The sequence below is a fragment of the Podarcis pityusensis genome (genome assembly GCF_964106645.2).
Source record: "Podarcis pityusensis genome assembly, chromosome: 2".
Taxonomy (NCBI): Eukaryota; Metazoa; Chordata; class Lepidosauria; order Squamata; family Lacertidae; genus Podarcis; species Podarcis pityusensis.
The window spans coordinates 66,318,277-66,339,788 of record NC_138029.1 but is presented as its reverse complement, the minus strand read 5'-3'; the positions used below and the strand labels follow the sequence as shown (position 1 = coordinate 66,339,788).

Genomic DNA, 21,512 nt, shown 5'->3' with positions numbered 1-21,512 from the left:
GTCTTATAGAGCAAAAAATACGGTAAATAAATATCATTGTAAGCCATGCCTCTCCAAGTAACAATTGAAGATTTTTAAAGAGATAGTGGAGTTAATTAACATAGCCAAAGAGAGCATTATGATGATCATCTTTTATACTCACTAAAACTCATTAGCTGTTTGGTGACCCTGGAATGGAAAGCAAACACAACCATTCTCGTTTTACTTCCACATGGGCCTAGTCCTCAAGGAACAGCAGATGAGGCAATAAATATCACTGTGCCACTCTAGGCAGAAGACATACAAGAGGCTTGAGTCCTACAATAAAACATCCCTAAACTTAAGAGCTTAATTATTCATTCCTGGAGAATGCTACAGTACAATGATCTATTCCAAATATTTAGCTGTTGGTGTGCAGTAATACTTATTTTTGTATGGAGGCCCATTTAGTCATTTGAGTCTATAATCAAAAGTGGCATATACACAGGTTGCTTCTTTGCCTCATTTTTCATTCTTTGAAGAACAGTTTAAATAACGTAGGCAACCAGGAATCTTGCTAGAGTACATAATACTGAAAGTGCAAAAGGACATTCATCTTGAAAAGTAACATTTTTAGCATACTTATTCTGCCATTACATCATCATATCATGCATCTCCCAGTTCTCTGGTCCACATGTGGTTGCCATTAGTAGAAATAGCCTCAAGGTAGAAACAAGAGTGTGCAAATTGCATGGTCTTTTGAGGTTTTTATTTTTATACATTTTTGTATTAAAAAGGAAAAAGCATAATTACCACAAATTACAAAGGACTAAAGCACTACTAGAATAATGAGTCACATCAGCCTAGAAAGCAGATACTCTGAATAATATTACTGTTTATAATACAGGCTCTCATTCAAGTATTTTACAATTTCTTTCCTCTTCCTTCCCCTGTCCCCCCTCCCCCTCCCCCAATGTGATGATGATCCTAGCACATGGGTTAAGATTTACATACTATTAACAGATGGGATTGTGTATGGTGGGCCATATTAACAAGATCTTTTCCTCCCAGGTGATATACGGTAACAGTTGGTTTAAAAGTTCTCTCAATAATAAATACAGCTGAAAGTGATTACAAACACTTCTGGGGTTTTGTTTTAGCAGAAGGGGCAAGGTTGGAGCATGAATACATACAAGCCTGCTCAGGCAGAGCAAGCAAACCAAACAAACTGATGGTTCTTTTCCTACTGTGATGGCATTATCAGACATCTATACAAAACAATCATTGCATCTTTTTGCAGGTTCCTCATCTGAAGGGTTGTTTTTTGTTTTTTTTAGCAGCTTAACACAACTTCACACTAAGGAAGCTCCAACCACCACCATTTAAAGCTCAGTGTTGACTTCTGAGTCACAGTTTCATAGGCTGGAAATCCCAACCACCACGGTAGTGCACCACTGCAGGGACAAAGCCAACGATGAGAGGAGAATTCAGCCATTCCTGTTTTATAGCACATGGCAATGTTACAGCAGGAAGGCTCTGGTGGGCAAAAGCTTCTGCCAAGGACATTGAAATCCATTTTCCAAAGGATATCAGTGACCCAGACCACCCTGTTGTACCAAGATCTATATTCTGGGAAGGAGGACAAATAGATACAGGAACAATACCATTGAGGAAATAAACAAAAAAGAAGGGCAACAGAAGGCCAGACTTGGAAGAACAAAGTCTGTAAAACCAAAAAAGGATGGTTAAACCCATGCCCTTTCGATGCTTCCAACCATAGGGTGTCCTCATCACAGATACATCGGTCCTATGTTCAAGTGTCTTCAGAAAGTTAAAATGTAAACTAACAGAAATGTTATCCTTAGAATTTTTTAATTTAAAAAACCACTTTGTCCAAACCCATGTTGCTGAGATGAAATTTCCCGCCACCCCCCCATAAAACCACTCATATATGAAATTTGATTAAAAAAAATAACTGAGGCATTTAACAATGTAGCTACCCATCCCTTCTAAAAACCTAGCTGATTTTTAAAAAGTTATTGACAAATCCAAGTTTCAGAAGAGGATCCATATGGAGAGATAATAGAGCACAGCAGAGTTTGCTGCGTTAACAGATTTGATTGTTTTTGCTTAAAAGAAAAATGAGCAAGGCATGAAAGATGGCTCCCATCCCATTACTCTATTAAAAACAACAACACAAATGTTATGGAAGAGTACTGAGGTTACTGTGTCATGTGTTAACGGTACATTCAACTAACCAACTAGAAGCAAGATGGACAAGTACAGAACTGGAGCAACCCAACAGCTGCAAAAGTGGGAGAAGGAGCAGAAAGGGGCTAAGGACAGACTGAGCACCAACACCTAATAAAGGTCACTTACTTTCCCTGTATGTCCTAAACCAGATTTCAGACCCCCACCCTATTACCCTGCCCAGAGGTCAGCTACCCAGGATGACACTTCTTTAAAGATCCTGCTTACCTATAAGACTGCTTGAGTTCCCACTGGAAAACACTTTCTGTTTTAACCTAAGTCTCATACATTGGGCAATAGCTGGTGGCTTCCTAAAAACAACAAGACTAGAACTACCACTGCATATGTTTGAGGGACAGGATACCAGTGTCCATTGACTTGGTCTGCTTTAAAAACCAAGACATAACGTTGAAACAAAATCGTTACTATACTCTCTTCCCAAAGTGTAGGGAAACTTTGAACCAGGGTGGTGAAAACTGAGTGTACCAATACTCACACAGAAAGCTGGATACCATCTTTATAGGAATAATGCTATGACTTTCTGGCACTGAACAGCCAAGGCACTGGATGTGCACACTAACAGTAACGTGTCTACAAACACATGCGGCCATTGTCATGTCAAGATGATGCAGGAGACTGACCCATCAAGGTTCCAAAAGGCTACGCTCCCTTCAAGTAAGCAAGTACCTTCAGCTTGTCGCTTGAACGGTGGGTAAGAACTTTGTGGTCCAATTTCATGGTATATCCTGGGACATCCACAGAGGAATCAATATGAGATTCTTATCTCCTCTTTCCACAAACTAACCCTGCATCCTTAACTGATCTCCTATACCACACCAGAATGCTTTTCTACACCACCAACAATTGTTTGCCTTCAGTTCTTCATCAGCAAAGACAAGCAGCTTATCACTGAAATGAAACAGACAAACCATTTTTAGAGCAAGACTTCAGCACTCATCATGGATGAAAGTTCAAAGACCATTTCCTTTCAAAGATGAAACCTTTAAACAAAAATGCTCTGGTTAACCTCACTATGTCATCAAGCCTGAACACATACTCCTGTCTCACAAGCAGCAGTTCCCCAATACATGCTTTGCCTTATTCAAAACTGAATTGTGATCAAGTTACAGAAGTTAGGATTTCAGCCCATTACCAATTGAAATCCTGCCAAACAAGAAAAGCAGCTTCATTGCACCATGTTGTACTAGCGAAATTAGAAGACAGCAGTAGTTCTGACTGCCAATTCCATGTTAACATGGTTCTGCTACTGCAATGCACTCGGCAAAGCTCACAGTGGGTATTCTGCCATACCTGGTGAAATGCTCATGTCTTTTAATGGTACCACAATGAGAGGCTGAGGGTTTGATATAATACAGGATCACAACTTATGCAGCAAAAAACTAGAACCACAGGGCACAAGTTAACTGCATGGTCACCCAAGACTGCTCCATAACAAACTCCCATTAATAGCATGCTTGACACAGCTAAAATGAAATAACATTAGCTAGACACAACAGGCTCTCCTAAGGCAGTAAGGCCCATGTCCTCAATTATCTACATCTGCAGTACCAACATCCTAGAAGAGGAGTGACAGAAATCAACCAACCGCCCTAGCATCATATCCCCTGCATTCCTAAAGTAAAAAAGTGTTGCTCCAACTGGCTGGGAATAAAAACATCCTTACCTGACACAGGCCTCATTGCCACACTCTTTGCAGCATGTTAAAAATCTGAGAAACAGGCCTACAATGTAACCTCTAAAATGTGTGTTGATGACACACACCTCTTCCTCTCCCCACCCCTAACAATGGTCTAGGATCCAAAGTAGCGTAAGGGTGCTCCTTCGCACCCTTTATGGCAATAAGTCTCCACACCCAGAAAAGGCTGTGGGATCCTCCAGAGCAGAGCATGTGAGTGGCTGCAGATAGGAAGGTATCAGCCTCCAGCATCATGGAAGTGCCTCCAGCATCATGCGTTACTGGGAAAGAAGGGTGGAGACTGTTTGGAGCCAGGCCATTGTGTGTAGGACCACATAGAAATATTGCCACCACCATTCATCCCTCTTTAGAGTCACAGGGCAAGCTTGGGTGGCATAATGACCAAGCAATCGCAGCTCTTCCATCTCCTACTAAAATCTCTGGCTTGCAGAACAGGGACAGTACATTAGGCAATATAACAAAATGTAGGAAACAATAAAGCATGTTGTCAGAAACAAGTTGTCTGTACACATATGCTTCCATCTTCTCTGAAGTTCACTTCTATAGCTCCAGTACCAGCTGCTTTTAAGATGTCAAGAGCCATGCAGTCACACACTGCCAATAGTCTCAGACTTAGTTCCAAGCAGTTAACCCAAGAGCAGTTAAGTCAATCATGGTGCTTTGTATAAAGTTCTATGACACAGGATGAGTGGACATGGTTCCAATACATGAAGTGATTTCATGATGCAAGACAGTCAAGGTGTTGGTAGCTAGAGAAGAGTCTAAACACAGCTGGGTCCTCCGTGGCTACATGGTCAACCCAGGGAAGGCAGGCAGGCAGGCTAGCATGCCAGTAATTCAAGAGTCTACAGAAAGGGAGGGCCTGCATAGGGAAGTTAACACTTAGCAAGCCACCTCTTTTTTGGAAACCACCACACACAAAAATCCCACCTTGTTTGCTTTAAAGCTCATTTCTCTGTACACACATTCTTCAACCATATATATTAAAGAGCAAGGATGTGTGCCAGTGGATCTTCTCTGTGCAATTACCTATTCCTGGCACATCTGCCTGCCTACCATGGGATAGGAAGAGTTCATGAGATCAACAGGCTAGTTCCTGGCCTGGCCTGCCCTGGTGGGAGAGGGAGGAAAATGGCAGTGCACCTGGAGGTCTGAGTGAGGCAATAGCATGTGTAGTTGCTGTAGCAGGAAGGGCACTAGAAAAGTTGACACATTTACATCAGCACCAACTACACAATAGCAGAAGTCTTAGATTTTAGTGCTCCAGTACCCCCTTCTCCAGAGATAAACTGTCTAGGTGGCTTGAGACAACATTCACCTAGAAATCAACAGTACTGTTCCAGTCGATGCAAATCACAGCTGGGTCAGAGGGGAGATCACCAGCCATTGCAGACAAGAGTCACTACTGGACACGGAAACAGTAGGTATTATCACAGCCCGGATGAGTCCCAAGCAGATGCCATGTTCCAAATTTGCTCAGAGAAGTCAGGGATGCCTCCAATTTCCCAACTCCACAATAAGGCAACTTATTATTTTCAAGGAAGGAAGCAAAGACAGACTTTTTTTTTTAAACAAGTTTTTTGTGGGGTTTTTTTGTTTTTGTTTTGTTTTGTAAGAGAAAGCTGTTTTAGCGAAGTCTCATCATGAGAGTAGCATTCCTGTGTGAGGGGAGACACTGTGCGAGTTTATGTTCTACCCATCACACAAAGGAACTGGGCGAGCCCAATGCGAGGTGGGCCCATGTTCCGTTAGGGTCCTTTGGTTGACTTCCAGTAGTCAAGTCTGTGATGGAAAAGGTGTGCAGCATGGAAGGGAAGCCGTAACAGAAGTGATACTTGTGATGGTGGTAAAGGGACTCCTTGTGCATTGTCATAACCAGAATGACAGGCGCCTGGTGGACTTAGAAAGCCGAAGGCAAATTCCAAATGGAACCACACTGTCCGGCCCACCGCCTCCAGCTTCTTTCAAGTGGGCTGCATAGTTGATCGGTGGGATGAGGAGGAGCTGGATCATGTCGCCGCATGATGCAGAATTGTTTTGGTTTATCCAAACAAACTTCTATCAATAATTTAAAACTTGATATAGATATATATATATTTATATTTATAAAAATCTCCCCCTTCCCAACCCTACCCCAGAAAGGCGCTAAGACGTGAAAATGTGTGGATGTGGCTCCAATCAGTAACTTAATCACAGCGAAGAAAAGGATGCTTTCAGCTTGCTTCGTCTTGTTTTCCCAGCCAACAAGAGAAATTGTGTGCGTTGTAGTCCCCACCTCTGGTAAGCAGCCTGGTTTTGGATGCCCACATTCCAACTCCCTCAAGTGTCCCTGCCCCCTTTCCATTGGAAGTTCTGGTGTGTCTTATTTCCCTATTGTTTGCGTTTCTACAGTCGCTGTAGAAACTGCATGTGGCTGGCTCAGGTTTTTGGCATCCTCCTGAACAGGCTGGCTAGATGAGGTGGGGACTTGGTTGGATGAGACAGAGACTTGATGGGATGGGGTCTGGGTGACAGGTTTGCTGGAAGACTGAGATGGGTATCGCTTCCTTCCATCGACTCCCAATGCTGCTGGGTATCTCTTGTGGCCACCTTCTTCCCCTATAGGGGGCTGAAACAGAAAATAAATAATTATGTAGCACTTGGGCATCCCTCTCAAGCAGGCTTCATTTAAAGTAAAGGTTCCCCAAATCCTGGTTGTTCACCAAAAACAAAATAGAAGATAGCTAACAAGCAGGAATTGAACTAAAGGTAACACACAATGCGGATAGCAGCTAAAGTAATGATGCAAAAGTACCATACAATTTGGGTTGGGGATAAGTACAGGAGATGAAAGATTCTCCCATACAGAGATAGAAAAGGGAGAGAAGGTAAGCAAGTGAGAATACCAGATACAATTAGCTCTAGTTGTGTCAGCTGAATACAAGGCTTTGAAGAACACCTCTCAGGGTAACAAGACTGCCCTGTGTGTTCTTTTAGGAAGGCTTTTTTGAGATTCTAAAGCAACGTTTATATAAGGCAATGGACAATATGAAGATATTAGAGGTGAAATTTAAGGAGTGACTGTGTGTGTGTGTGTGTGTGAGAGAGAGAGAGAGAGGGGGGGGGGGGATGAATGTGAGAGGTGACTGAAATGAATTGGACTGTGCCTCTCAACAGAGCTGTAATCAGTCCCCGTGCCAGTGGATGCTGCTGCTACTGTACTTCCAATTAATCTGACCAACTACTTCTAGCCACAGGCTACAGAATTAAGTCGGGTTCAGGTTTGCCCTTGGGAACTGCACTTTGAACTTATGCATTCTTTGCACTATGATTTTCTACCTCACTTACCAGTTTGCAGCAAAGAGATTTTGCTGTGGCGTCTGAATTGGACAAACTACAGTTATCATAAACCACAGTTTGCCTTCAAGCCAGAATCATTAACCCATTTTTATTTCTGGTGTGGACGTGGACTATGACCAAATCATAAGATGGTCACAATACTAAAACTGGGCAAATGGAGGGGGGTGGGAGAGCACATGGCTCCAGAGATGATTTCTTAATCAGTAAGACAGCAAAGAGATGGTTCAAGCAGTAATTTCTCCCCCTTCAGTGCAATACCACAGGGAGAGACTTAGGGTGCTGTTCAATGATGCACAATCACCTGAAGATCACAACAATGAATGCCAACTTTCATACAGGAATGAGCCATCAGAGATATCAAGTTATATGGAAGTCTGTTACCTCAAACACAATGTTTTAGTAGTGTCCGCGCATTAAGGTTGGATGAGAATTTTGTTCCATTTTAAAGAGAACCGATCTCATTCACACCTCATAGATCAATATACTGATTAAAACACAAATATCCTTCAAATTTCACACTTATTTTATAATGAGTTGTAAAATGTGTGCATTTAAATATGCATTCTGTGCTAAAGAATAGGCACAATAACTATTTGATACATAGTTATAAATATAAAAATTGAGGGTTCAGAAAATGTTTATTAACTGACAAACTAACTTAAGCAGATTTAAATAGGTGGCTTTACTGAGATATTGCATTGTTTATAATATGTGATTATAAAAGTTGAGATTATATTTTTTTGTACACCTGAATTTAAGGTAAACTTTTGTTTAAAAGATACATTCACCATGGACCCCTGCAGGTCTACCAGATGCATCCATTACAAGTGTCTAGTAGAAAACTACAAGAAACAGTTACTTCTACTTACATCCACTCGGAAGTCTTCAAGGCGTCGGAATTTGCTGAGGTATTCTTGCAATTTGCAATCAATGTCCAAGTTTTTGGCTTTGGAATATTTTAAGAAGGCCCAAAACTTTTCAAGCCCATAAAGCTGCCCTATTAAGACAAGGAGCAAAACAGACACAAGTCAGACAGTGTCATCAAAGAAGTTTCCAAAATCTCTCATTTAGCAACAGTGGAAGGGAAAAGGAGGAAAGCTGTAACTATCAAGTTTCGGTAAAAAGCTGGAATGAATAAACAACGGCAATCTAGCCAAATGTCAGAATAGAACTCTTCTGCAACTACAAATTGCTGCACGTTAACAGTATCTAAACAGTGCTAGAAGCAGTGGTGCTGAAGGGAAAGAAGAGGGTCAAGAAATGTGCCAGTCCTTTGCTGGAAGGGAGACTTCTCTAAAAGCAAGAAGGGTGATCATGTCCCCATAAGACAGGCTGCTGTAACATGTTCAAGATCCTTTAATAAAGATTTGGATACCACGCAATGTCCTCAGAACCCCCATTATATTAGGGGTCTGGAATCACAGAAGAATGTTTTTAGTCGAAAGACAGGCTGAACGATTCAAGGCATCATTCCTCACAGATCACTGCCACCGCAATGGCACAGAAGGAAGCCCCTGGAATACCAGCCAGTCAGACCCCCCACTTACCAGCTTCATAATCTTTTATAGTTTCTTCTTGGAAATCCTTAAATATGTCAAGTCGGAATTTCTTCTCCAGTCCATAGCTATAATATCTGAAAAGGCACTCCAGTCCATACCTGCAAGACCATGACATCCACCTCATCAACATTTGCCTCCAACCGTACCCTTTTCCTCCCCAAGAGCCTTCCACGCTGCATTTCTCTTCCTGATTAAGTCCCGATAAATTACACATCTCATGTTTCCTGCAGAAGACAAGGGCTCCCCCATATTCACCAATTTAAGCTAGCCCACATTTCTCCTTTCCATTCTTTAATATGCAAGCCACCTTATGGTGGTGCTCTGAAGACACAAGGACCTACCTGTACCCTTCCTTTGCATCTTCCAAGGCCAACTGCTTGAACTCTTCGTACATTTTCTTGTTGAAATGATCACGAAGGAAAAACGACCAGAATCTGAAGAGCGTATTCATCTCCTGGGACTGACCAATGCCCAGTCGCTTCCGCTCTGTTCAAGGGGAAAGAGGCAAACCTCATAAGAACCAGCTTATGGTACACCCAAATTAAAACACTGCATCCTGTCCTGAAAGTGGGGATCATAAAATCCCCTGGTTCTCCATGATTCCATCGTAGCATCTCCCCTTTCAAACAAAAAAAACCACTGGTATTCTATTTATTCCTTAGCACAGGGAATGCCCGATCCTTTTCCATATTGGAGTCAAGTATATGTAGACATTCCTTTAGTCTACGTCATCATTCTGCAAGGAGCAAAGACTAGCTACCTTTGAAACTATCCTATGACTACTGGAAATAGAATGGCTTTAAAATTAAGGAGAAACTAGATTTGCAAGGCTTCAAACATCATATAATACAACCAACTCAGTCACATTCTTGTCACAGAACTGTGTAGAACACAGATGTCCTTCCTCCAGATTACTAGAGTCCATGCCTGCTGTAGATCATGCAGATGTGCTGCTCACAGATCACTAAACTTCTTCAGAAATGCTGAAAAGCCGCTAAATTCAGCACCGGACAGTGTGCTGCAAAACAGACCTAAGAATGCAAGTTTTGGATGCCATCTGATTATCTGCTCACATTCTGCTAGAGGAGCACCAGCTATTCCTGCTCTGGTGAGTCTATCATTCCCATTCAGAAAGTATACTATGTCATAAACATACAGTTCTAGCATTTGCCTTATAGTCAACTTGCATCTTACGCATGGGTTACGTTCTGGGGGTAGTGGGCATAGTCAGAATAACCCCTTGAAATCACTCCTGCGTAAGCAATCTTACCTTCTGGAGCCAGCATGCCAAACAGGTCATCCTCCATGCCCCCGGCCCTTCCAGGCCGCAGGAGGCTCTCACAAGATCTTGGACAGCCACACAAGATCTCACAAGAGCCTCCCAGAGCAAGGCAGAGCGCTTAAAAGTTACTTTCACATTGGGAAACCCTGCACAAAAAGCTTTCAAGCTCCCTGCCTTCTGTGCATTTAATTTGTGTGATTTCAACTGGCAGGCTTCCAGCTGCATAAAGCTGAAATTGCATGAGTTGTTACGAGTTGACTGTACTAAGAAAAATGATTGCTGTCTTCAGCACCAGCTTGACTGCTATCAAGGCCTGCATAAAAGCCAAGTATCTAGACAACTTCAAGTGTATCTATACAACTCACCATTAAGGCAGCGCCGGCGATACTTGTGGTAGACATGTTGTGTGAAGCCATTCTCCTTGAGGAGTTCATGGGAGGGGTGCTGGAACTTGGGCAACGATTGTGGAGTGCAGCCATAGCTGCCAATGGCTGGTGTGCCTTCTGAGGGGCTGGAACTGAGCAAGGAGAAAACACTTGAGTCAGAGAAGCACTCAGAAGCATTACTGAAGGATTCAGAACGCTACAGAAATGACATAAGGTTCAACTAAACTTCAGAAGGGGATTTTCTCTGACTGCAAGCATGTTTCTGAGAAAATGCTGAAAACTAAGTTAATATGGGGAAGAGGGGGTGAAAAAAACAGAACTTTTGCAAAAAAATAAATAAATCTGTTTTCATCTGTATCTAATGCCCCCTGCCACCTGTTTTAAAACTTCACTGAGAATTATCAACTGCCTGTCTTTGTAGTACCTTATGGATGCAGTTCGAGGTCTATGCTCCCGGGAATCCATCACCCAACCAACATGACATTCCATTGGAGGATTTGAACTGTGCCGTGTCTTCCTCTTCCGGGGCGTCTGCAAGAAGCAGGGGCTCAGTTGACATAATGGAGACTGGTATTTCTTACAGTCTCCAAGTCAAGAAGAATCACAAATACATTGAGCATAAGCACATGCATTTGGCATAGGCAAAGCTTTTGGTATGCAAGACTTACCTTGGCATCTATCAACCTGCCTTCCTTAACCACTGGGTAAAAACGGGGCGTCTGTGTTGGGTCTTTCAGTTGAGGTGTGCGAGGAGTCCTGGGAGTCCTGGCATTGCGATAGTTTGGGGATTCTGGCACAGTTGTTGGCAAAGATCGGGCAATGGTTGAAGGCTCTGGCACACCAAAGAGCTTATTTGCCAGAGCATCTGTAGGAACTAAAACAACAACACCAAAATCTCTATAGCTTCTCCTGCATATATGTCCAACAGCCACATAAACACACTTCTTTCTGACTCTTAATAACCTGCCACAAGGGAAATTATAGTCAGGGCTTTTTTCCCAGCCGGAATTCACTGGAACTCAGTTCCGGCACCTCTCAGGTGGGCGCCATTGCCATTGTAAGAGAACAAGGGAGGAAGTTCATGGTGAGTTCTGGCACCTCTTTTTCTAGAAAAATAGCACTGATTACAGTGAATAAGTTTCCGGGGGGGGGGGGCAGGGAGTGCTTTAAAAATAAAAAATAAAAGCACCACCAAAACAATGGATAAGGACTGTAAAGATAATAAACATACTAGAGTAACTTCCTATTTGTTGTTATTTTAACCAGCATGGTCATATGAACCACTGAAATACACACACACACACACACACACACACACCCTGTACACTACATAGATACAACATTAAAACACAGTATCAACCAATGCACACACACACACACACACACACACAAATGAACGAATACAAACAGGTTTTTATATTTCATTCCGAATTAAATCTTTACAGTCCCAATTAAATTTTTACATTTATCCTCAGTAAATGTTCCCCTCAATTTTGGGGCAGCAATTGCAAATCTCACAACTCTGAAGTAATTATAGTTGCTAGACTTAGCACGTCCAAACTCTGGAATAACAGAGCAGATAAGAGAATATGGAAATGTAACTTAAATGGTTGGAAGTGTTATTGGGCGAGACCCTCCTGTAAGCGAAACGATAACGCCGAGCATTCTGCAAAGGGTTTTGTCTCCTACCTTGTTGGAACCTTGGTGGTCCTGGAGGAACTTCCTGATTTGGATCAATGGGAGGCTCAGGAGTCAAAGTGTCAAACTGTTCTCGGCTGATCATATTGACCTTCTTGAAGTTCTCTACTTCTTGCTGCATTTGGGGGAAGGAGGAATCACAGAGAAATGAAACACTTATATCTGGAGGTGGTAGGATACATAATAATAATAAATAAAATAAAATATAGCTTATTATTCCGTTTCGTGTTTTTCCCCTCCCCACCCACCACCCCAGGAAACGGCAAATCACAGGCTACATGTGTTAAAGAACAATGCACCAGTTTCAAGTGTGACAAAATCTACAAGTCAGTCCACTAGATGGTTGCAACATTAAAAAAAAATCTGGTGAAACAGCCACCCACATCACACAAAACTTCTTCTGAGGCAAAGCTTTCTTTATTGGAAGGCAAAACTTTCATTAACAATCCCAGTCATGGAGACAACCAGTCGGTCAGCTGAGACCCAACAATAAAAACGGGGTGCAGATTACAAATAATTATATGTGGAACTCAGACATACTAGAGGCCACTGTATATTGAGTTGACTGAAGAATATATAGAGAACATACAGACAACAACCGTTTTGTGCAGAGGTTGTATTTCGGCCCCGTGCACATCTGTGGAGCGCGTGCAAGTCTGCTCTGTTATGCGCCACCACTTTTTAAGACCACTTCCGAGTTGCAGCAACTTGTGTGGGCTTTGAATGAGCACAAGTCATTGCCTGTAGGAGGATTCATTACAACTCAGAAATACAGACCCCCATGTGCAGAGTTTGGTAAGCATAACCAAGCCAAAATAGGTATGGAGATGGTAGACACATTTTTATTTTCGTAAAAGGAGCGCACAGCCTAGCCCTCCCTCCAGCTGTTATTTCTACTACTCCTCTTTATTTCCAGCTCACTTCCAGTACCACACCCTACATTTAAAGTACATGGCTTAGCCTAAAGAATTCTGGGAACTATAGTTTACCCCTCCCCCACAGCTCCAATTCCCAGCACCCACAACAAACTGGTTCTCAGGATTCTGCATGGGAGAAACCATGTGTTTTAAAAGTCTGGTGTGTATAAACAGCCAGAGCCAGAACAGGGAAAGTGGGGCAAGAGCAACCAATTATGGGAAGTTGAGCCAGAGGAGGAGAGATGGTTCTGCATATTTCTCTCCCATGTTTTTCATTTACAAGAAGGCCTTGCACCCACAGGCCAGTGAGGCCTGTAGTTACGGTAATTTGCAATTTCAAATTGCACATTAGGAAACACCTTCTAGTGATCTGTAAATGCTCAACAAAGCCTCCTTAGGCAGCCACACCTAACAGAATTCCTCTCTGTGAAGCAAGAAGCAAAATGTATAGTATGCTTGGTCCTGATCATCTTTTTGTAAAGTAAGCCCTCAAGTAGGAAATACAGAAGGATTCTCTGATTTGCTGCAGCCAGCACTGAACAGCTGGAGTCCCTTCAGCAGCAACTCTATGTTCCCATCTCAAACATCTGCCACCAGATCATCCAAGGCCAGCCTTAATAAGGACTGCATATTTAAGTTGTAGGTCTGTGTTTAGTAGCTGATCTTTGCATGCTCTCAAATGTTGCAAGAGCTCCCTCTGGGAAGCAGCTGAGCAATTACCTCTGGCAGCTATTCATTTCTGAAAATAAGAGGCACCACAATCCGCTGGCTGGTAAGCCTGAAAGCCCTTCTTCCTTACCCGGATTACTCAGTGGAAAAGTGAATGGCATTTGGCATGTGCTCAGAGGCACTGTTTCACTGTGTGAATACAGATTCCAGAGCTAGAACGAGCAGGGTTCAAATAAAGTCTTAACAAACAAGTGGCATAAAATTGCAAGGGGTTAAGGAGACAAAGTCCTCATCCAGTATGTGCCTATGGACTACACTCATAGAATTTTGCACCTAAAAAGTCAGCTTTGCCAAAATTCACCACCCCAAGCAAGGGAAGATGAGACAACAGCACAACAGAAAGTCTTAAAAGCAACTGCTCCAGAGAGGAAGACAAGACAGCACGTGAAAGCATTTGAGGCATAATAGGTTGCAAGCACAATGGCAGAATAAAGGCTGAAAATTAAGGGCCAGTTTAAACAATACATCAGAAATGTTTGGGAGGGGAGAATATTACCTGTTTGATACTACACATACTCAGACGTATATAAACAGAGTATGCCAAAACATGTTAGTTTGTCAGGGACCAGAAAGCCTGCAATGCCACATGATAACATGGCATGCACAAGTACTGTCAATTCAGATTCTAAACAACACATTGTCAAAACTGCACATGTATTATTTTTCAGCAAGTCCAGAATCATGTTTAAAACTAGGCCTAAGTAACAAAAAAGCAAGGCATGGGTGTGATGCAAGGTGGAAGGAAACAATTACGTAGTGTGAAGACTTCTTACAAACAGGTGGTGGTACTTATTGTTTGGAATCCATAACCAGGGTTATCATATATTATACATATATTGAAAAAGATACAATAAAAGAAACTGAACAATACTTTCATACTCAAGATAAAAGCATATAGGAACATAGTTAATGACTGCTGGTTCCAATTCTATCTTCTTTCATCAGTCACTTCCACACAAAGGAAGCAGAAAAAGGTAGAAGAGACAACTTGCATGTTAGTTATGTTCCCAGGGCAAACAGATGCTTGTCAGATCCACTGCTTGCAATGTTCCCAACTCAGTTACATATAGGTGGGTTGGCAAGTGATTTAATACTTTTTGCGCAAGGCACAAGTAATATTATCTCATAAATTGTGAAAATTAAACCACCGTTGAACTAAAAATATGATCAAGACAAAGTACATACAACTCCTTTTCCCGCTCTCAGAACACAACCATTTTTGTTTGCGCTAAGGTGGTGCACCCCTGGTTCTCACCTTTATCTGGGAGTACTCTGGCTCAAACTGCTCTGTCCACAGATCCTGCTCATAGTAGTACAGCCCATCATTGATCACCTTAGCCAACTCTGAGCTCATCTTCGCCCTGGATGTGTGGTTGCCCGTTCTATCTCCCCCCGGATGCCGGCGCAGATAAGGGGGTGTCTGTGTTACAATCAAAATCTTATTCACGTCTCTGTCATCAATTTCGTAGTCTGAATCCTCATCAGACCAATCTGTAAAGGTGTTTTTTCGGCCATCCATCTGTTCCATCTCCTCATCAAACATGAAGTCCAGCTCCTCAGGCTCATCCTGATCTTTCTGCTTCACTGGCGTTTTGGATTCTTCTGGTTTCTGGTTTCAAAATAGATAATGCTGTTAAGACAGAAGCTGCTGGGACACTGATCACAGAAGACTTACCGTATTTTTCGCTCTATAACATGCACCTGACCATAACACGCACGTAGTTTTTAGAAGAGGAAAACAAGAAAAAAATATTCTAAACGAAACAGTGGATGTATGATTTTTGTGGTTCATGCTGTGGCCACAGACGTGATCTGACGGTGAGTTTGGGGTAGCCCAATGCAAAAATCCTGAGGATCCATGCTTTGTAACCACGTTTTTGCGCCATTGCAGCCCCATGAAACAGTGGGTGCGTGTGTGTTTTTTGGTGCAGGCTGTAGCCATGGATATGCTATGTGATCTGATGGTGAACTTGGGGTGACCCAGTGCAAAAATCCTGAGGATCCATGTGGATCCGTGCTTTGTAACCACGTTTTAAGTGGGGAGGGAAGGAAAAGCATTCAAGGGACAAGGAGCACGTGTGGGGTGTGTGGAGAAGGATGCTGCTAATGATGCAGGAGAGGGGTTTAAGGGGAGAAGGAACACGCGTGGGGTGTGTGGAGAAGGATGTGGCTAATAATGCAGGCAAGGGGTCTATGGGGAGAAGGAACACGCATGGGGTATGTGGAGAAGGATGCTGCTAATGATGCAGGAGAGGTGTTTAAGGGGAGAAGGGGTGTGTGGAAAAGGAGCTTTTCGGTGAGCTGAGCGGGGAGGGGGGAGGGAAAGAGCACTGTTGCTTTAAAGGAGCCAACTGGACAGCAGCCACTTACAGCAGTGTAAGCAGCTCCTTTCCTCTCCCGATTGCTCCTTGTCTCCCTCTTTGCTGCTTTACGCAGCTAATGGCGAATCCCCTGCAACCCAAGTCCTGCTCAGCGGATCAGCTGAGACGCTGGGAGAATCGTAATTTCCCCCTCTCCCTCATCCCGTGCCCTCCTGTCCCCAGCAGCCTTTTAAAAAACTTTTTTACTGGTTTTCACTGCGCTCGTGGCTCAGAGCCCTTCTGTGCCCTGCCATCCCTCTGCAGCCTCATTGCTCCATTTAGAGAGCGCACGGACCTTTGCTAGCAGAGGCTGCAGCAGCTGTTGCTGGCTACGCGGCACTTCTCCCGGCTCGCTATGGCTCCCGTCTGTCCCTCCTCCCGTGTAAGCGGCTGCTGCCTGCTTTGCTGCCATGGCTCTCCTTCCCTCCCTCCTCCCCGGCTCCTCCCCCTCCTCCTGGCTGTAAAGCAAGCAAAGCTAGAGCCACGCAAAGCGGGACAGAAGCCCTGCAAGCGGCTCCCGCTTTGCTTGACTGACGGCAGCCATGGCTCCGGTCAAGTGCATTCGCTCCGTAACACGCACAGGCATTTTCCCTTACTTTCTAGGAGCAAAAAAGTGCATGTTTTGGAGTGAAAATTACGGTAGCTAGGGGATCCTATGCAGCAAAACAAGGCAGGCACAGTTTCAACCTCAAAACAAAGGTCAACGCCTAACAAACCAAACACACCCTGGTCACATAAAGCCCAGCCCACCATATGACCATCTTCCACCCATCATGATCCTCCAGGCACAGCAACCCTTCTATAGATGCTCATCCTTCAAGCATAGCAAACCAGCCTTGGGGCCTTAAAGTAGAACCCTGCACAGCTATAACTCCAAGAGACGTGAACCAGCATCTAAAGCTCACAAAATTCAATAGTACAAATTACAGAAAAAGGATAGATGGAATTATGATGTAGTCTGTGTGCAGGAATAACTCTTTTGGGAAAGCACAAACACCATCTCCCTACCCAGCATGCTTGACACAACTAAGGAGAGAAAGTGCCACATAAACGTTCTAGAACAGGGGTCGGCAACTATGGCCCGGGGGCCGGATGCGGCCCACCAGGCTCGTAAATCCAGCTTGCAGACCCTGCCACCCACTCAGTCAGTCCCCGCACTGAGCTAAACCGGTGCGGCGTTTCCTTGAAAAGAAGCCGCAGGTGCCTCTGGGCGGGCAGCGACGCTGGCGCGGCTTCGGATTGGCTGCAGGAAGTTCCCGCAGCCAATCCAAAGCCTCACCACCTGCACACTGAGGTAAATCCGGCGCGGCCATGGATGGAGAGGCCAGTGGGCAGGCGGCAGGTCTGGGCTGCACCATGGGCATTGTGACGGGCGCGTCGTGGGGCTTCAGCTGGAGCTTGGCATGCATGCTGGCCCTGTGCCTGGTTCAGCGTTGCCGCTGGTGGCATTATCGGCGGCCGAGCTGCAGCAGCTGGAGGATGAGCTGCACACTGCCTGCCCGGCGCTCTGCATGCGCGGCCTGCCCACAGACCTGGCCTCGGACGATGGGCCACAGCATGTGGTGCATACCGCCTGGGAGCTCCGCAGGGACAGGCTGATTAACAGCTGCTGCTTGCCAACAATGCCGGTGAGCGGGCGGTACTGAGACATGCTCCTGAGCACATGCAGAGTGTGTTCCTCCTCCAGGTCCAGAGGCAGCTGCAGAACCGGCTTGCAGGGTATTTCTATTTTTCAAAATATAGTCTGGCCCCCCACAAGGTCTGAGGAACAGTGGACTGGCCCCCTGATGAAGAAGTTTGCTGACCCCTGTTCTAGAACCTCCTATGTCTAGGAGCATTAAATGTGTCCAATTGCAGGTCTGACATACATGAGGATGTCAGCTAATGCAATTCACCAACTACCTTGGGTCTGATTGGAGAAGGCCTAGGCCTCTTCTTCACTTCAATCCATGCTTCAGAGTCCAAGTCTGGCAGGCTGGCAGAAAGGCCTTTGGGCATTGTCTTCAGATTACTAACTTCCTCTGTCTTCGTTGGCACAGGACTAGCAGAGCGGGGAGACCCAGGAGCAGATTCTGTAACATGGTATTTTAGTAAAAGATAAATATCTGTACATGCAGGCAACAGCCCTTTACAAAACACCCACAAGGATAAGCCCGGTGCTGTGAATAGCATGTGCTTTGCAACCGAGTACGGGTGGCAACTTTCACCTCCCTTTACAGAGCTGTCATGAACATCTGAGATGAGTGCAGAGCTTTGGCTATTTGAATATTTTCTACTTAATTTGTATTAAGCACTCATGAAAAATTGTTGGTTCTATTATATGATCCTTAGAATTTTTGCCTAAGCCTTACATAGCCCTGGCTAATTATGATATTCAGTGGCTTTCCTTTCACCAGCTGAGACTCCCATTTCTCTACAGGGAAGAATGCTAGAAATATATAAAATGTTTTCACCACCTGCCTGAAGAACAACAAAGAAGGGGCCAGTCTAACCATCCTTGGGAGGGAGTTCCAAAATGAGAGCACTACAAAAACAAATGCTTGTATCTCCACCTAGCGCACCTGCCTTGGTGGTGCAATACATGGAAGAGCTATGCTAAAGATTACTGTAACTGATGGACAGGTTCATACAGAAGCTGTTGAAATATCTTGGCCCCAAGTCACTTAATGTGTTACAGTTATTAGCCAGCACCTTTATCTGGACCTAGAAATCAACTGAAAGTGCAATTTTAATGGTCAGAAAAAATGAGCACCAGAAATTAAGTTAGACTAACCAATAACTACCAAGAGTGGTGGTATCCAAGGGGGGCTTTGTCAATAAAAACCTTACAACTGTTTCCTTTAATGGAGTTAGAAAGCAGCTCTCATGCAGAGAAGCATTAACAGTCTCTGCAATCCAAACAGCCAGCCCTCCTCTAGCACTTTTACTCAGCGAAGATGTATATGGATTTAAAACGCAAGTGGTTGGTCTCAATCTTCAAAGCGATTTGTCCACATCCTCAAGCTCAATATTTAAGTCACTGAAATAGCAGACGTCTTAGATCAGGTGTTCTTAACCTGTGGAGGTCCATGGAACCCCTAGGTGGTCGATGGAGGGCTTCAGGGAGTGAACCAGGAACACACAAAAATTCCAGTGCAATAAAATAAATTGTTTTGTGTGTATGTGTATTTTTCTGGGGAGGTGTTCCATAGTTTTCATCAGATTCCCACAGGGGTACATAACCCCAGAAAGGTTGGGAACTGCTGAGCTATAGATTCAGCTCAGATATAAGCAATTTTATTGGCAAATTATTTTGTCAACTGGCCACAGCGAGCTGCCTAAGGTTCCTCCTCATTACCTTGGGGGCTAGTATTTAATATTCCCTTCACCATTTAAAACAGCTTTGCTGGCCAATACTGTGCTCATCAGGCATACACCAAGAACAAAACAGAACACAATGCCTGCTCAGCAACACACAACACACTCAACTTGAGTGTGAGGCATAGGGCTGTACCTTTCAAGGTCTTGATCAATTATATTTCCAAGAAGCTCTCAAAGCCAGCACAAAGGGAATCAGACATTTTTCTTAGAAGAATTTGTCTCCTAATGGATTGAGATCACCCATTATTTACATGACTGGATAGCAATACAGTCGTACCTTGGAAGTCAAACGGAATCAGTTCCGGAAGTCCGTTCGGCTTCCAATCGGAAGCCCCATCGGATGTTCGGCTTCCAAAAGAACTTTCGAAAACCGGAACAGTCACTTCCGGGTTTCAGTCGTTCAGGAGCCAAAACATTTGAGAACTAAAAAACAGGATGTACACATTACATGTTCAAGAAAGTCTTGATAGAACAGTGCAGTCAACTTTGTGTGCACGTGTTAGTTAAGTAAAGCTGAAGTTTTGCTAACCATTATGCAAGATACATAATGGTGTCCTGGTCTCAAATTCATCACCACCAACACAAATAAAACTGCTTGGATAGAGTTTTTAAAACACTATCAACAAACCTGTTTCCTTTTGGAAGCTTTGCCTGGGCACAAACTCTGGGCAGTTGATGAGCTGAGAGAAGTCAGTCTGTGCATAGTCTGTCATGGGAGGGCCAGGTAAAGGCCATTTTTCTGGTTCTTCCTTTCTCCTGATTTTCTGGTCCACAATCTCTACCACTTTGCTGTCTTTCAATGCCTGAAAAACAATCACTGTCAGCATTAATACTAAAGTAAGATACCCTTCTCCCTCCCACATGCCCTCTCCCTACTCCCCACAGAAAGAGAGACATATATTTAATACTGCGTATAAAGGTTCATCTTCCTTTTTCTTCAGACCATTGTTTGTTTACAAAAAAATTTCTCTAACACCCTTGATTGTGCAGACAGAGAAATCCCAGCAGATGTATGCAAATAATATCAATGCAGAACAGAGCAGCAAGCCCTGTCTTACAGTTATTTAAAGCCTCAGTCTTCAAAATGCAACTGCATCCTGAAAACTGCAAGCATGAAGTTGGCAGAATGCATGAACTACCTTTTGCATAACTGCAAAGAACACAAGTCTGCATAGACATTTGATACTCTGCTTTGATCATCTTGCTCTGAGGTATATCAGGACATGCCCAAGGGTCTGAAAAGCGCATTTCAGTCTTGACTGCCCAGCACTCCACTACAAGTGGCCCAAATAAGAAACACAGGGTAATTTTTTACCTTAATTATGAGGCCAACATCTGTAGTCAAGGCCTGCACCCGATGGAAACTGGCAATCAGAGTGATGGGAAGAAAGCCTTCTGTATCCATTTTCCGTCTCAGGAAAAAATCTCGTTCCAAGTTGTCAACACTGAAGTAGTACTCTCTGAACACAGCAAATAGTAGACGATGAAAATAACACACACACACACCAGGTAACACTTAACAGAATAAATACCTCTGACCTCCTGAAAATTCCACCTCTCTTTCTGTTTACTAATACTTTACAAAAATAGGTAATACCCAAGCTCTCTTTCAGCACTGGATGCTATGGGGAAAATTCCAGGACCATAGCTCAAGACATGTCCACATGAATAAGTATATATTTTTATACTGTATTTTCAATATTCTTAGGCCCCCTTTCAGGATTATTTTTCCCACTATGAAATACAATAATTAAAACCATTTGAACAACAAACTGCAACATTTAACAACACACATTATTACATCTATCATTTTAAAAGATTCTAACAGAATCCTTTAATATCAACAATAAAATATAAAACAAGCAGCAGAAAATCCCCTGAATACTAATAAAAATATTGATTCAGCCCTACAGAATGTATTCACGTAGGCAGAAGAAAACTCATCATTTCCTCCTTT

At 43.5% G+C, this 21,512-nt stretch overlaps 1 protein-coding gene across 4 annotated transcripts in view; it reads right to left on the bottom strand.

Moving 5' to 3' along the window:
• Positions 1–710: 710 nt before the first annotated feature.
• The window catches only part of LARP1 (La ribonucleoprotein 1, translational regulator), a 64,080-nt gene continuing 43,278 nt past the window's right edge, over positions 711–21,512 (bottom strand). For all 4 annotated transcript variants that reach the window (XM_080987909.1, XM_080987910.1, XM_080987911.1 and 1 more), the window contains exons 8-19: positions 20,871–21,015; positions 20,184–20,358; positions 18,098–18,267; positions 15,091–15,444; positions 12,181–12,304; positions 11,160–11,365; positions 10,916–11,022; positions 10,471–10,622; positions 9,165–9,309; positions 8,812–8,921; positions 8,134–8,261; positions 711–6,533 (exon numbers count right to left, since the gene is read on the bottom strand). In XM_080987909.1, the coding sequence (XP_080844035.1) occupies positions 6,288–6,533; positions 8,134–8,261; positions 8,812–8,921; positions 9,165–9,309; positions 10,471–10,622; positions 10,916–11,022; positions 11,160–11,365; positions 12,181–12,304; positions 15,091–15,444; positions 18,098–18,267; positions 20,184–20,358; positions 20,871–21,015 (2,062 nt within the window). In that variant the 3' untranslated portion in view covers positions 711–6,287. The remainder of the gene's footprint in view (positions 6,534–8,133; positions 8,262–8,811; positions 8,922–9,164; positions 9,310–10,470; positions 10,623–10,915; positions 11,023–11,159; positions 11,366–12,180; positions 12,305–15,090; positions 15,445–18,097; positions 18,268–20,183; positions 20,359–20,870; positions 21,016–21,512) is intronic.